General features: G+C 43.0%; 1 protein-coding gene across 4 annotated transcripts in view; it reads left to right on the top strand.

Annotated features, from left to right (window-relative positions):
• The window catches only part of ASXL2 (ASXL transcriptional regulator 2), a 131929-nt gene that overhangs the window by 90777 nt on the left and 24138 nt on the right, over positions 1-17014 (top strand). For all 4 annotated transcript variants that reach the window (XM_030037029.2, XM_030037028.2, XM_030037030.2 and 1 more), the window contains 3 exons: positions 2629-2744; positions 9308-9434; positions 16628-16768. In XM_030037029.2, the coding sequence (XP_029892889.1) occupies positions 2629-2744; positions 9308-9434; positions 16628-16768 (384 nt within the window). The remainder of the gene's footprint in view (positions 1-2628; positions 2745-9307; positions 9435-16627; positions 16769-17014) is intronic.

Genomic DNA, 17014 nt, shown 5'->3' with positions numbered 1-17014 from the left:
CCTGAATCCCATCAAATTCTATTGATGTTGTGTGATCAGCACTGCAGTATGCAAGACAGTTGATGTGAATATGCCGTAAGAATTTTATATACTGCCATCTTTCCATCCTTGCACACAGCATCATCTTGCTGGCCATTTTCATTCACCTGTCAGCTGTCATGGATCTCTTTCCTGAGATGACACAGTTCATTTAGTTTACCACAGGTTCTATGAGTATCTTGGGTTCTTTCCTCCAAAAATTTACTTACTCCTTTTTTTATGTTTTACTCTGTATTTTTGGTCTTTTGTTCTCTGGGTTATATTTCTCTGTGTTTCCACACAATTCTCTCTGACCTTAACTAAACTAAGTATTCAATATTTTACTGTTTCCTGCCTTCTGGTCTATCACTAAGCTCTAAACTGCTCCCTGCTTAGTACGTGACCTTGCAGAATTTTTGCTGATTTCTTGCTTGATTACCATTTGATTCTGTTCTTTGCCTTCTGTCCCATCCAGCCGCAGAGTTATGCCAATTCTTTGTTTTTTAAACAATAGGCAAATAATTTTTAGAAGCCTTTTGTTGAAAATCTCTGGAAGTGTGAGTAAACTCTTAGCAACAGACTTTCTTTTCTTCAGTTCTCTTTATCAAGGCACTCAGAGAATTCCAATGAGTTTGAGATCTTCTTTTCCTCTCCAGGTGCTGAGCAGACTGATCTTTTCCAGCATCTTCTTATTCTTCTTGAACTCCAATTTCAACTAAACTGAGACAAATGCAAGTTTAAAAACATTCTTACTGCTATTTCAAACTACAGATATAACCTTTGCTTTCCAGGTCTTGGTGTAACATCAGGGGTTTCTTTTGCCTTTTAAGTGGTAACTCTGCTTGCTGTGCAACTGTGTCATCTTTTATCATGTGCATGTATCATCTGGATATGGTAATCTTGTCAGTGACTTTTAAATGACCGGTTTCTTACCATACCTTTTTATTGTTGTTGCTTTTAATGACATTTCAGAGTCTGATATTACCTCATCTCTGTTGTGTATCCCTGCTAAAAAAGTTGCTCATTTCATTTAAGGTCCATGACACATGTGAGAATTTTACTTTTTATAATTTGTTGTTACTAATTCTGTGCACTTTATTGAAATGTTGCTTTCTGATGCTTACTGTCACTGCATTGTTTTGGGGAGCTTCCCTTCTCTGTGGATACGGAGCAGGATCACATGGTGGCTATCGTTAATGAAGAGCTGTTGCCATTATCTCTCGTGTCCTTCTGCAACAGAAGGGAGTTTAGCTTAGCCTTGTGTATTGTAGAACTAATTGCTTCAGGAAGCAATAATTTAAATAGTTTACATGTGAATCTGTTTATTATCCTTATGGTAGGGGTCACCCCCCACCCGCCCTGCAATCAAACATTCTTTTGCTCTTCATTTTGTTTCCTTGATCTTACAGTGGGCGTTATTATCTACACAAATTCACATGCAGATATATATACAGACCATGAATTTGCTAACTTCTATTGTTTTCTTTTTAACTGGCTGCCTCCATACCCAGTCTCACAGATCTACCTTTAGAGTTTGTTGCAGGTGCAGCTGTATCTCACTGATGTTCTTGGCTATGCATACATAGTGTTTGTTTTGTTACGGCTATCATGCGATGTAAGGCATTCCAATTAACATCATTTTGCTTTTGTGTTTTTTTGTTGTACTATTTCAGCCTCAGCAGCTAAACAGCTTTGACTAGCTCTAGTGTGCTGATTACCTGGCTTTTTACAGAGGTACATGTGGTGGGTTAACCTTGGCTGCTGGCCAGTACAGTATATACTTGCCAAGAAAATAGAGGCAAAACCATGATTATGAGACTGAGTGGTTTCCCTGGCTGGCCACATGTCTATCACCCCACTGCTGCCAGAGCAGAGTATTTTGAGTATCCTATGCCATACAGGTATATTCAAGCTACATGACCAGCTGTTATTTAATTCCCATCCCTTATTTGTTGGTTGTAACAAGACCATTTAAAAGTCTAAATCACCTGAAACTAGAAGCCTTTAGGACTCTGCGTGGCTAGGACTAGATTTCTTTAGGCATCTAGGCTCATCCATTGAGAATATGCGTTCATTTACTGGGATATCCTGTATATTCCCATATTTCTTTTTAGAAAGGAGCAAGTGATGTTCCACTTCCTTTCCATGTCATTTGTCTTCCTGCTCTTGTGGGGGATTCAGATTTAATCTGATCAGAGACTGCTATCAATTAAGTGTCTGACCACAGGACATTCTAGATGAAGAGAACCATTGCCTGCATCTGTATTTCCAGTTAGATTTGAATTGGCTAAACTGCATGAATCCGAAGCTTTTTCTCAAGCTGTAGTGTTGTTTGATAGCAGCTATTTACAAGATTAATAAAAAAAGACATGGACAAGAGATGAAAAATCTGAAGTTGGTCACAGGAATTGCTGTTGGCTTTCAGACAAAAACAGCTGCCTTGGTGGTGGGGAGGAAATAGAAATGATTCTTCATGCAAAAAGTAACATTTGCTAGAGGTGCAGTTTTCATGAGCCTCTTGAGATGATCTGCAATGGTGAGGACTGGCTAACGTGCTGCAGGCAAACGTATAAAGCTCGGATTATGTTGTTTTGTTTTTTTTTCTTGTAGTGTCATCTAGACTGTCACAGACATCCTCCCCTCAGTCAGGCTGCCCGTCACCTTCCATCCAGACAGGCAAAGTCATCTCCTCATCGCAGAAGCACAGCAAGAAGGCACTCAAACAGGTAAGCAGCCTAGTCTGCAGCCTGGTTTAGGGATCGCTGCAGTAATTTTATTTCTCTGGTAAATCATCTTTCTCAATGAAACTGCTCTCTGCAGGGAAGTAATTCAGGACTTCCTGGCTGTCTCATAGTAGACAGGGTTTTGCTAAAACGCCTCTATCTGTTAAAGGTGATGCAAAATATTGTGCTATTTAGTTCTTTTGCTTTTTCCCTACATAAGCATCTGGACTTTTTTAAATTATTATTTTAGTGAATGGATATAAGATGTTATTTCTTTTCGCCCAACCTATTGATGAGTGTGCTTAGCTTTCTACAGTCTGTTTCGGTAAATGAAAGGTCTCTTTGGGAAAAGAACTAAATCCACTGACTTCTTCCCCTAGTTAGTGGCATACTTTCCCTTCCAAGGAATTCTGTGGTTGCAGCGTGTATGTATATATGGAGGGAAGAAGGGGAAGGAGAGCACACTGACTTTGCGTTGCACCTCTACTGGGTGTTATGAGAGAAAGAGGAGGACTGATTATTTTCCATTCTTGGGGAATGACTGTTGTGTAGATAGTGTTAATTCTGCACACATAGGATGGAGTGGGTAAGTGTTTGTACTTCAAATGATTTGTTTCTGCTAATGAAGAATGCAAGATGAATTATTCCCCTGCGTGTCTTATTTGCAGGTGTTTCCCCAACTGCATTGTTTAGTTTTCCATGATCCTTAGAAAGGAAATGCTTTATCAGGGTTAGATTTACTCCTTAGTGAAGTAAAAATCTGTGAGGAGTTATGAATCAAGTTGCAGAGGAGGTGCTAGTCCAGGCATTATGGAAGCTTGTCACAGATGAAATCATGACGTGTTCCAGATGGATTTACCTTTTCTATCCCAGCCTGTTTTCCTGACTTTTTCCAGCGGAGAAGCAACACTCGGGATGGCATTCAGCTAAGAGAGATGCCTGTGGCCCTGGGAAAAGGATCTGCAGTGAGAGGGAAGGATCTTATTAGGGCATATCATTGAGGAGAATATTACAGGTGAAGGCAACTGGATTAACTGGAGCTTTGTTTCCAGCAAGAGAGAGTTGAGTTGATGTCAAAATGAGATGCCAGCTTTAGAATTTTCTCACTTCTTTCTTTTCCCACTTGGCTGTTTCTCGACAGAAGCATCAGTGTTACTGTGATGTTGCTTGCTGCTGATAGCCGCAATAAAAAAGCGAGATTGTGTTGTCACTTTAGGCAGATTTTCTTCTGAAGTTCAGAGTCAAGCTTCCACTTTCATTTGAATCCTCAGAAAATTGCTTCTCACTAATTCAACAAGATATTAATTATACTCTTTGCTTTCTCCTCCTCATCCCTCTTTAAGCCTGGCTGGCAATCATTTCCCTCCAACATCCGCAAAGGCTTTTCTCTTTTAAGACAGTGATCAAACAGACTCAGGGTTTGTTGTAAACAGTCCTCTTTCCCCTCCCGTGCTCAGCAGTTCCTCTTCATTTTCTCTGGTCTGTAGGTCCTCGTTTCACAGAATCACAGGTTGGAAGGGACCTCTGGGCAAACCTACACTCCATTTCCAAACTTAGACTATTTTCAATCCTACACTCCATCTACTTTTCTCCTCTCTTCCTAGGCTCTGTCCTTACATGCCTAATAGTCTTCTACTCTTCATCTCTGAATTCCCCATGCTCTTGTTCCCACCAGCCTTCCCCCACCTTTATATTCATTCCTCTCTGTCTCTTTTCTCTCCCTCCTCCACCCCCCAGCTTTCTTATTCTGAGATGTCTACTTCCCGAGCATCCTTGTTCCAGTGCTGTCGCTGAAGGTAATGAAATATGTCAGAGCCAGTGAATTCAAAAATTTAGACAGTGTTCTCAGTTTCACTGTTAATCTCATTGGTTTGGGGAAAAAAGTCAGAAACCCTGAAAGAGAAATGGAGAACTACATGGAGGCCTTGATGTCAGCATACCATACCTGTTTGTACTTAACATTTCTGCGGCTGTCTGCAGGGCAAAAAGATATTTCTTGTGGTCATCATCTTCCATCACAACAGCTCTCCTCCCTGAACTCAACTCTTGTGGCCCACAGTAGAGCATCACATTGTAGCATAGTGAATAACTTGCCTTCCAGGCACGCAGGAAAAACAGGTGTTGCCAAAGAACACTATCACCATTCAATCGTTCTAACTTGCCTGCCTGAGGTTTGCTCTAGCTTTGGATCAAATTAAGAACATCGCATGCCTAATCCTTTGCTTAATTTTAGTTCCAGTGGAATTCTGTCATTTTGACCAAATATCACATCTTCCACCTCTTCCTAAACATGGTTGCCATTGTGGTCAGAAAAAGTTATAAAACATAGATAAAATGAGCAAATATAGATAGCAGAAAGGAGACAGCAGTGTTATGAGTAGAGGAGGAGGAAAAACATAAGATATCGAGTGAAACGAGAATTAAAGAAAGCTTTCATATTTTTAATTATGTCTGCAACCCAGATTATTTGCTAGTGTGCACTGCAGAAGACAGCTGGCTGGATTCAGCCCTCCTGTCTTAAGTGCTAAGTAATTATAATATTACTGGAGGGAATAGAGAGCAGATTTCTAAGTGAGAACTTTTAACCCTGGAACACCACGCTGCCACTATACTGACTGTAAGTATCAGGTCCTTCAAGAAATAAAGATCAGGATTTAGTTCATAAACATATCACAGTTAAAACTGTAAAATACAGGTGAATAATATGGTATACACTGGTGTGCCATCACCATGAAGTATAGTAAGTAAGCAGATGGCTACATTCTTTACAACTGTTTGGAAAAATCCCGAGTTAGAGGTTTGCAATGTCTGAATCTAAATTGGCAGAGACATGTCAGTGCTCATCCTGCTGGAAAGATGGAACAATCATGGGGAGAAACCCCCTTAGTTACAGTGAGTGTGTGCTGATACAAAAAACCCACCACACTGAGACTCTGGAATTTATAATCCGGATCCAGAAAGATGGGCGGTTTCTCACCCGTCACTGGAAAATGCAGGTACTACTCTAATTCTTTCCTCTAATCCTTTCCAATCCACTGACCTCATCTCATCCTTTCCTAGCCTGAGCGGCCATCCCAGTGCCATCAGAATTCACAGAATCACAGAAACTCAGACTGGTTGGGGTTGGAAGGAACCTCTGGGGTCCCACTGCTCCAACCCCCCTGCTCAAGCGGGGTCGCCCAGAGCCACATCCAGACAGCTTCTGAATATCTCCAAGGGGGGAGACTCCACAACTTCTCTGAGAAACCTGTGCCAGCGCTCCATCACCCTCATAGTAAAGAAGTGTTTTTGTATTCAGATGGAATTTCTGATTTTGTTTCCGTTGCCTCTGGTCCTGGCACTGGGCACCACTGTGAAGAGCCTGGCTCCCTCTTCTTCATTCCCTCCTTGCAGGCATTTATAGACATGGATTCATTCCTCCTGAGCCTGCTTTGCTCCAGGCTGAGCAGTCCCAGTTCCTCAGTCTTTCCCCATAGCAGAGTTGCTCCAGTCCTTCAGTGTCGTGGTGGCCCCTTGCTGGACCCTCTCCAGTCTGTCCATGTCCCTCTTGTACTGGGGAGAACTGGACCCAGCACTCCCATGGTGACCTCACCAGCGCTGAACAGAGGGGGAGGATCCCCTCCCTTGATCCAGATCTCGTCATGGTGTTTTAAGATTAGAACTCAGACCCTCTTCTCGGATAAGTTTTATACTGTTGGCTTTCATTTTTATCCATTGCACTTTTATCTGTTGTTGCCACATACATGGAATGAGTAGGGCCAGGGACTGGGCTGGGTTACACCCTACAAAAGCTCTCCAGTCGGTGAATAGTCACTTTGTCACCTTTTGTGTGACGAAAGGAGCTGTACAGTACAGATTTTTCCCTGTTAGGTGCGTCCCTGTGCGTTTTTAACATCATTATCAGAGACTGTAGGCAGGTGCAGAGCAAGAGGTGGGTGCTTAGGAGCAGCTCATGGTCCTGCTGCCGTCACCGTTGTCATCCACAGTGGAGCTGACAGGGAGGAGCGTGCTGCTGACATAAGGTCTTTGAATTACAATAAAAGGAGGTGCTGATGATGCTGAATGGCGCCATTTTGAACTACGCTCTTTCTCAACTCTAAAGCGGTGGTTTCCACCCTCGACAGCCGGGGTTTACCTCAGAGCTGCCCTTTGTGCAAACGCAGGTGTGCTGGGGAACATCTGCCCTCCATTGAGGGAGAACAAAGGACAACTGAAAGGCAAACAAAACGAAAATAATGAGCCCAGCGCACGGGCACAGGGGAGGGAGTATCCACGCAGGTCAGGGTTAGAGGAGATTTGGCGGGCTGGTGCTGGCGGAGGGGTTTGCCGTGCTCCGGCGTCCCTGGAGAGACCCTCTGAGAGAGAGACGCTTCCAGAGGCTTCTGCAGCCGTGGCGCCTGCAAGCTGCCGCCTGATTGGTGGGTGCGGGGTAGTTAGCGTTTTCCTGATTGGCTGGTTCCTGACAGGCGGGCTGGCAGAGTGGGACCTTGCATGGCTGGAGCTGAGGGGAGCTGGGACTGTGTGGGGTGTCATGGGGGAGCTGGGCCCAGTGTAGGGTGTCATGGGGGAGCTGGGCATTTCCCCTTCCTCCCCTCTTCCCCCCCCCCCCCCGTCCCATACATACAAGGAGGTTATCAAGAAGACAGAGCTCGGCTCGTCACAATACAGTGAAGGAAGTGGGGCGATGAGGGACAACGGGCATAAGTTGAATGGTATAAGGAAAAACAGGACATAAGGAGAAGCTTTTTCCCCGTGAGGACAGTCCAGCATCGGAGTGGGGACCCGGAGGGGTTGTGCCTCCTCCACCCTTGGAGGTTTTCAAGACCCAACTGGCCAGAACCCTGAGCAACCTGGTGGAGGCCAAGCTGCCCCTGCTCTGAGCAGGAGGTTGGCCTTAAGAGACCTCCCGAGGTACTTTCCCACCAGAATTATTTTATGATTATGGCAGGACTCAATATAAAATTAGATTTATTAAAGTAAACCCCTAAAAGTTATAAAGTGCAAAGCTGACACAGAATTTAAAGAGGTGTCTAGTGAATGATTGTTTTCTCCTCTTCCCACACATGCCTCAGCCACCATTGGCGTGGGCACCTCAGGCGCTGCATGACTGAGAACTGAGGTGACACAATGAGCAAAAGCAGAATTGTTTTACCTGAGCCTAGAAAAAAGCAGCAATTAAATGGCATACAGAATAGGTGAACTGAATATACTAAACCTTAAATATTTGAAGTGATTAGCATAATGGAAGTACGGGATTCACACAACTCCCTGAACACACTAGCAGTCTTCGTACTCTAGTACTTTCTTGACATTCACTGTTGCCTGTGGTTCATCTTCAAACCAAAGAAGAATTTGTAAAAGCTTTCTTGAACTTGTTTATGGATTTTTGTTACTCGTATGAATGCCAGGTCTCTCTTTTTATCTCTCTTTTTTTAAAAAGCTTTTGACCTCAATAACAGGAGTTTAATTGTGCATTGCAGAGGATACTTCCTCCTACTGATTTTTAATTTTGCTGTGTTTCAGTTTGGCTGAATGTTTTTTTAACCCATGGTAGAAGTGGCCAAATAGGAACTATATAATAAATTGGAAAATAGGAATCTAACGTGTCCATTCATTATCTGTATACTTTTGCTGTCAGTCTCCCTCATTTGAGTCTTTACAAACTGAAAGTCAGACTGTCTTCTGTTTTCCTCATGTGGCAGATTCTGCAGGTTCCTGCATAGTTTCATTCTCTGTCCTAGTTCTAACTGTATTATTATGATTGTTGTTGTTGTTGTTATTTAGTATGGTGATTATCTCTAGTTAACAGTCCCACTCATTTGTATATGTGCAACACAACACTTCCCGTTCCTTCCTATTTTGAAATTCCGTGGTGTACTTGATCCGTTGTAATTTATTCTGCAGTTAAGTTTATTTGGGTTTGGATTTCATTTTCTGAAAACAGCCACTGTGGTTTGGGTAAATGCTGCAGTTTAACCAAATGTCTTCCTACTTCCTTGTCTTAGTCATTTGTGCCTTTTAGGCTGTATTATGGTTGCCTTAACAGCCTTTTCTGAAACAAAGGATTTTATTTTCTTCCCTTTAGTGTTTTAATCTTTGTTACTCTCCTAATTAAAAAAGTCTTTCCTGATGGGTAGCGTCTCTCTTGAAGGTTTTTAGTAAGTTGCTACTTGCCTCTCCAGGAGATGGAAATGAATTACACGATGGTACTTTTACTTTGAAGTTATTTGTATAATTACTTCTTGAACCAACTCCAGATTTGGAATCCTTTCTCTTTGCATTCTCTAGAGATCATTTCTCATGAAACAACACAACTTAAAATGTTCTGCAACCATTAAATTTTTGCTTTAGATGCAAGGTAGGAAATCTGTCTACTTGCAGTAGTGTATTTAAATAGACAGTGTCCCATGCGAACTGAACGTCTTTCAGAAGTCATTTTGTACTTTTGACATAGTTAGAACACAACTATCGGTTGCTGTAAAACAAGCAGTTTGTACTGTGTGCTGATAATTTCTACGAATATTTTTAATTTCTCTTTGGTCATATTCTTCTGTCCTCTTCCCCAGGCCTTGAAACAGCAGCAGCAAAAGCAACAACAGCAGCAATGCAGAGCAGGCATGCCCGTGTCGGCTAATCAGCATGTTCTTCTGAAGGCTGTCAAGGCAGCCAGTGACTCCACACCTGCAAAATCTGGTACGTGGCAGGGACACTCCTATGTGGTTTTTTACTGTTGTGTCTCTCTAACTTGCCTTTTCTTCTTCTTAGGGGATGACAGAAGGAAGTGCTCTTTTCATATGGCATTCTTTTTGTTTCTGAAATAGTGTAGCTTCTATTTTCCTGGCTTTGATTTTATTAGGAATGCATTCAGTTAAGAATAGATCTTGGATAGATCTTATTGTGCCATTGTCTGGTTAAAAAGCTTCTTTCTGTGATAAATGTCTTCCCATATAGTTGCCTATATGCTGTGGTCAGGTACTACTCATGGCTAAGCAAACTGGGTGGTATTTCTCTTAGTATTTATTTTTTTCCAAAGTGCCTTCTCATTCTGTGTGGCTTTCATGTCTTGTTCCAAAGATGTATGTTCTGATCTGAAAGATCCCCAAGTGGTTTCCAGCATTTATGCTGCATTAGAAATTAATGAGATCACTGCTCTTCTCTTGTTCATTCAACAGTTCATTAGCTCCCTTACCATCAGCAGCATTTCACTAGTTACCATAAATTCTTGGTAGTTACTTCTAGCTAGTTTTCTCTAAATTCTTTTTGGTGTAACTGATTTCCATTATAACCTCCTGGTTCTGTATGCATGACTCAAGTAGTTTTCTTTTAGATGCGAGAAATGCGTCTGTGTTTGTATAGACCGATTTTAATGTTGTACAAGTAAATGACTGCAGATTTATTTTATCAATCCACAATTTGTCAAGTCATCTGTAAACATCACTGGTCGTGGCTCTGTACCAGCTCCCCAGTCACTGAACACCAATCTGCTTTTGTTCATACTTACGGCAGAAATCAGAACAGCAGGCCTATCAAAGCAAAGACATTTGGCCTGGTGACCTGTGTCCAACACTGCTGATGGCACATGCATTGAGAAGTGTGTAAAAGCAGGGTAGGCATGTAGCAGTGCTTGGGGACCTTCAAAGCAAGAGGAGATGTCTTTGTATTTCTTAGGCTGGGTGGGATTTTCTTCAGTGGATTTGCCGAACCTGGGGGGTGGGAAAGTTGACTTTGTAAATGCCTCGTGGCAAGCACCACACTGTAAAAACTACTCATTTTTGTTTGTTTTGAGCCAGGCTGCTTATACCTTCATTTGATTTCTTCTAATTATCAAGCAGGCAATGAATAACTATTGTTTATTCAACAATTTTGCCACTTGTGACTTTTGTAGACATCTCTTTTTTGATCTGAAGATTCCTACCATATTTTCTCATTCCTCATATGGAAAGCTATACACTTTTTGCAAGAGAGAATGAAAACTGTACACAGTTCAGGGTGCAAGATGCATTCTGAATTTGTATAGCATCATTTTGGTATTCTACATTTTGTTCATCTTTTCTTAACAAGCCCTAGCATTCAATTTGCTTTTTTTGACCCCGCCAAAAGCAGGCATTTTCCTAGAACTGTTGAGATTCTGAGACTCTTTCCTGAGTTGTCATTTTTCTATTTTAGGGTCCAACAGTATGCATGCAAAGTTAGGGGAGTTCTTTTTGTACATCACTTCATGTTTCTGTGCAGTGAATCATATCTGTTCTTTTATCACTCAGACATTCATTGTCATGAAGTCCTTCTGCAGCTGTAATGGGGAGGGGCACACCTAAGAAATAAACAGAATTTAGGTGCACAGGGTTTAGTACATGTGGTATGGAGCAGGATCAGCAGCACTGTGTACAAGAGGAAAAGAAGGCTGGCTTTTTGAAGCTGAGATCTCTTCCAAAAAGCAATGGTCTCCTCCTCTGCTTCACAGTCCTGCTGATTCTGATCCTGCTTCACCGTCTTCTGCAGCATGTACACAGTCCCTGTCTAAGCTGTACTTTTGAAGTCCTTGCCCTTATACCCCATATGTTACACTAATTATCATGGGTAAAATGCTGTGCTGTCTGTCAAACTCGGGCACTTCTATGAGATGGAAATCCCCCCCCCCCCCCCTCAATAATTACCCTCTTTTTCTATCCTTCACCCTTGATTTACTTGACTTTACTTGACATCTCAGAAGGATGATGATCATGAAAATGTAACTGTTGAGGACGATGCAGCAAGAACGCTCACTCTGAAAGACTTTATTCAGGTGTTCTCTCACAGATGGAGTGGCTGAGACTGACAGTCATGAAGCTTGCCCAAAAAAAAGAGAGAGAAAGCAGTTGGATCACACCAAAATTACATCTCTAATCCCAAATCCTAAGCTATTTTCAGTCATCTTAAGAGTGACTTTTTGGTAAAGCCTGATAACATGGGTAATACCAAACTGTTACCTTACAGAACCATTACCTACATTATCCTTACAGCATCTGTTAACCTGATTCCAGTCCCCAAAGTCCTTCCCCTTCCAGTCAGTCCTTCAGCCAACAAACCTGTGCTTAGAACAAGAAATAACTGCATGTGGAGGGAGAGAAGCTGCATCTCGGCTGCCGAGTTAATCGTTGCCAAAGTACTGGGCACAAGAACTGGAACTCAGTCAATCCATTCTGCTAAATTCCCTGACGTAGCTTGGCTCAGGACAAGCTAGCAGTCTCCTAGGCAGTCCTTGGCATGGCTTGGTGTTCAGCACAGGCCAAATATTATTCCCTGCAGGCACTTTGAACGTGGTCAACCCCGCCTGGAGGAGACAGAAAGTGTAAGGATGTGAACAAAGCCGGTTTGTGCCAGTTGTTCTTGGGGCCAGGGGAATGGCCAATGTCACCGTTCTGTTTACTGGTGTAGAAGTAGCCGGAGAGGATTATAAAACAGCAATAGGACAATATTAGCATGAAAAACAGTTTGCCCTTGCATGTTTTTGGTGTAATTACTTGAATGTTTAGCTGAAATTGACTGGTCAGGTTAAGAAATTTCATAGAGCCATCGGAAACTAGGCCTAGGAGTATCCTTGAGACCTCATCTAGTCCCCATCCTTTCCTCAGGGCAGGATCTATGATGCATTCCTGATGGATGTTTTCTTCAGTCTGTTCTGAGATGCTATCGATGCAAAGACCAAAAACTCCCAGCAAGTCTTGTCCTTCCTGCTTTGTTAACTTTAGCCTTAAAATGTTTTTCTTAACCTCTAATCAGAATCTTTTCTTGCTTCCTTGGGTTTAAACCCAAGATTTCCTGTCCTGTCCACCATGGCCACAGAGTGCAGGTTATTTGATTTCTTCTCCCTACCGCCTTTTACATAATTGGAGATGTTTCCTCATCTCATGCTGGTTTTCTTTAGTATAAAAGTCTTTCTATGTTTTAGTGTGTTTGTTTATTTTCCCTTTCCAAATAGCTCTAAACAAATCCAAACCAAAACTAGACCAATCTGTCCTGGCTTGCTGGTTATATACTGCTGGAATGTTTCTTGTAACATCTGTTCAGGCATATGCAAGGTTGCGGCTATGCGCCATATATCCAATTGAAAGGAAGAGGCATATTTATCAGCTGTACTGCATGCATCATTTAATAGCAGAGTAAGTATTTAACAGTTGATGAGTTTGCCTGTTGTTCCTAGGCAGCTTTGTGGTTCAGACCCTTTCAAAAAGGTTAAGGGGAAAAAGGTTAATATCATTTTGCTTGTTTGAAATTCAATCCTAAGCTGTGTTTGTGCCCTTTACACCTAGGCTGGTGTAGTCTGAGAAGGAAGCCAAAATTAATCCAGTAGAAAATTACACATTTCCCATAACGGTATTAAGAAAATGCAGTGCCAGGTGTATGAAATCTTTAGCATAAAATGATAGTTTAAAAGCCTTTTGCAATTTCTCTGCTAACTAGGATTAAACCTGAATGGTTCATTAGCACAATAGGCAGATATCGTTCCTGGAGGACCCCATCTCCTGAGCTCCCTGCCCCAGGAGGAATTGAGGAATTGCACCTTCACTTAGGGAAGTAGGAACAGGGGAGACCTAAGAGGGACTGAAACAGGTAGGCTATTTTGTAAGATTCTTAGCTACCATAGGGTAATTATTAAAACAGACTAATGGAGTACGTAATCCAAACTCATGTTTCTTAGAGTACTTAAAGTATTGTTTGGTGTCTTTATTTTTTGTGATTCTAATGAGGCTTTTGCCTTTCCTGAGTACGGCCAGGATCCAGGTGCTGGAGGTCTGCTGTCTGGCCCTTCCCAGGCACTGCATGCCAGGCCTCTGGGGCAGGGGGTCATGGCATATCAAGTTTCTCTCCTTATTTTGGTTTCACATTTCCCAAACTATTACCACATCCACTTTAATCATGGGTGAACTATTTTCTTCCAGCATCTCTATCTAATTTTTGTTACTGTTTTTTTTTTTCCTCTCTTGACTTTCCCATGTTTTGCTGCTACATTATGGTTGCAAGCTATCGTACGTTCTGTGTGTCAACTTATCCAACCTTTCTAGTACTACTCTGAAAATATGTTAGAATCACAGGACCATTCATGTTGGCAGGGACCTTGGGAGGTCTCTGATCAGTCGGGTCTTGAAAACCGCCAAGGGTGGAGGAGGCACAACCCCTCCAGGTCCCTGCTCCATTGCAGACTATCCTCACAGGGATAAATTTTTTTCCTTATATCCTGGCTGACTTGCCTGTTTTTTCTTGTCCCCCTGCCATGCACCACTGTGACAAGCCTGGCTCCATCTTCCTGAAGGCCTCCCAGTAGGAACAGGGTGGTGACTACTGGGTGTCCCTCAACCTTTTTTCTTCTGCAGCCCGAACAAGCCCCAGGTCCCTCAGCCTCTCCTCACAGGACAAGCGCTGCAGTCCCCTGAGCAGCTTGGTGTTCCTCAGCTGAGCTCGCTCCTGGTTTTTGATGTCTTCCTTGTATTAGAGGCCCTGGGACAGGACACAGAATCATGGCGTGCTCTAACGAGCGCTGAGTAGAGAGGGATGATCACTTCCCTTGATCTGCTGGCTGTGGTCCTGTGGTCCTACAGCTCAGGATGCTGTTGGCCTGTGGTGCCAGGGCACGAGTTCAGCTTGTGTCTGCCTGGACCCCCGTGTCCCCTCCAGCAGAGCTGCCCCCAGCCTGTATTGCTGCTGGGGGCTCTTCCTTCCCAGGGGCAGGAATTTGCCTTTGTGTAGAGTCCCCGCTGGCCCCTTCCTCCAGCCTGGCTCGGTCCTGCTGGTGGCAGTTCTGCCCTCGAGCGTATTGACTGGTCCCCGCAGATTTGTCATTACCTGCAAACTTGAGCAAGTGCTCCATTGCCTCCCCCAAATAAAAATGTAAACCAAGACCGGTGCCCTGAGGTGCTCACTTGTTGCCAGCCTCCAGGCAGAGTATGGAGCATGACTCTCCAAGCCTGGCCACCTCACCCGCTGCTTACCCATCTGGTTGTCCACCCATCCACACCCTAATGTCCCAGCTTGCATACAGTATTGTGGGACACAATGTCAAATGCCTTGCTAAAGTCAAGGTAAATGGCATCCACCTCTCTTCCCCTCGTCCACAAATCCAGTAATGTGATCACAGAAGGCCATCAAGCTGGTGATTTACCATGATTTATTCATGGTAAGTCCATGCTGACTGCTTCCAGTCATCATTATCTCCTTTGTGTGCCCAGAAATGTGCTCCAGGAGGGGTCACTTCATGATTTTCCCAAGGAGAAAAGTGGGGCTAACCAGTCTGTCTGTTCTCAGGTTGTCTGTTTGGCCCTTTTCGAAGGTGGGTGCAACATTTGCCTGTCTTAGTTGTGGGGAATCTCCCACCATCTTCATTTCTTTTCAAAGATGGTAGAGAGAGGCCTTGCAAGGACACTGGTGGGCTCCCCCAGGACCCTTGGATTCAACTCATGTTGTCCTATGGGCTTGTATAGGTAGAGACAACCTTGACTGATCTTCCTTGCCTGCCTTTCTTGAAGAGCTGGTACCTATCCATGCCAGCATCCAGCCATGTGAGTTTTCCTACCTTAAAGATTTTGAGGGACAGAAAGAAGTTAAGGATCAAACTCATTTCACGTGTGGTCTCAGGAAAGCCATATTCCTCAGCTTTTGCCATCACATTACTCGACTGATTCAGGTTAGGAACAGTGTGTGTTTATGCAGCCCCCAGTTAGACTGAACGTTGATTACTGTAAAAGCCTTTGAGTGTTGCTGCAACATGAGTAGCGTTTGTATGTTTTTCATCAGCACCCATGGAGTCGTTTTTTCCCCTCCTATCCACGTGATAGTATATAGAAATAGCTCACAGCCAGGACAGTGGTATAGAATGAGATGGAAAAGCAAATTAAACATACAAGTGGAGAGTAAACAATATTCTGGTAGAAAGCAACACACTGATTCCACAATTTCAGGGATGCCTTTAGTCAGAACTGGAACAGCTAGTGTAAGGAAGAGAAGGAAGAGGAAAGGAACCAGGCAGAGAGGAGAGTAAGAGAGGCAGATGGGGAACAAAGCTGACACAGACTGGGTGAAGGAATTGATTATTAGAAGTCCTTAATCAGAGCCAGCATTCTTTAGTTTGTGACTTCGTGACGTGTATTGTGGCGTTTCTCTTTCAAGGTATGGGGCTTCAGCACCTTTCCATACTTGAGTAAGTACCTGCTATTACACATAAACCTAAAGAGAGCAGAGGGAGGACCAGCTCATGTTCTTAATTCATCTCACTTAGGAAGAGGAGGGAAAGGAAGGCAGGGAGAATCTCGGGAAGAAGCTCTTCCCACCGGCAGAAAAAATACTGCTATACAAAAGAGAATGTGGGTGGGACTGATTTGTAAGGAGAAATCATCGTGGTGAAATCTGTCCAGTTTGGCTAAGTGGTGACTTTGGAGGAGGACATGAAAATATCTCTTGAGTATTTGAAAGAGGAGGAGGGATTACTGAGGGTGGTCTAAAAGAACAAAAGCTACAATAGTAGGTTAAAATTTAGAAAGTACACATAAAGTATGAAGAGATTTTTCCCGACAGTGAACTCTAACAGAAACTAAAGCTGCCTCTGAAAGGAAGTTTTAACAAGATCATTACTGGATTGGATATAGATGCGAAATAAGATGCGACTAACTGGGAAATAGATTCCAACCATAAACGAAATGGCTATCCATCCCTTTATTTTGTGGTAGTCTGGTAGCTACAAAGGGGTTTTGTGTGCTACAAGAACAAAGGAATATAAGTATCTTAGAAGTGCTTGTCCCAGAGCTGCTGGGATTAGGGTATGCATGTTAAAGAACCTTTATTTCAATCCAAACAGATGTCTCCTGTAATATTTCTTTGTACATCCCTGTGTTTAAATGTTTCCATTTCCTGTGCAGCTTGGGAAGGAAAGCAGTCAGATGGACAGTCAAGCAGCCCTCAGAACTCCACCTCCAGTTCCTCTCCCTCTGTTAAGCTTGATAACTCCTTGCCAGGGCTGGGGAAGAAACCATTCCAGAGATCTGACAGGCTCCATGCAAGTAAGATATTTATTTTTCTGCTTACAGAGATTTGGTTGCTCTGATGACAGAACAAAAGCCTAAATAGCAAAATTGAGTAAATATGTGTAATTAATTCCATTGCTAAAGTGACTTCTGGACAACTCTGGAAGGTACTGCTAGTATGCTGTGTGAATTAGGATAAATAATTCAAACCTTACATATGCAAATAAGCCTTTTCTCATTTCTTATCATCAGGGGTTTCTACCTGTGGATTTGCAGCTTGCT

This window comes from Aquila chrysaetos, chromosome 15 (genome assembly GCF_900496995.4).
Source record: "Aquila chrysaetos chrysaetos chromosome 15, bAquChr1.4, whole genome shotgun sequence".
In the NCBI taxonomy this organism is placed as follows: Eukaryota; Metazoa; Chordata; class Aves; order Accipitriformes; family Accipitridae; genus Aquila; species Aquila chrysaetos.
This window is presented reverse-complemented; position numbering and strand designations above follow the sequence as displayed.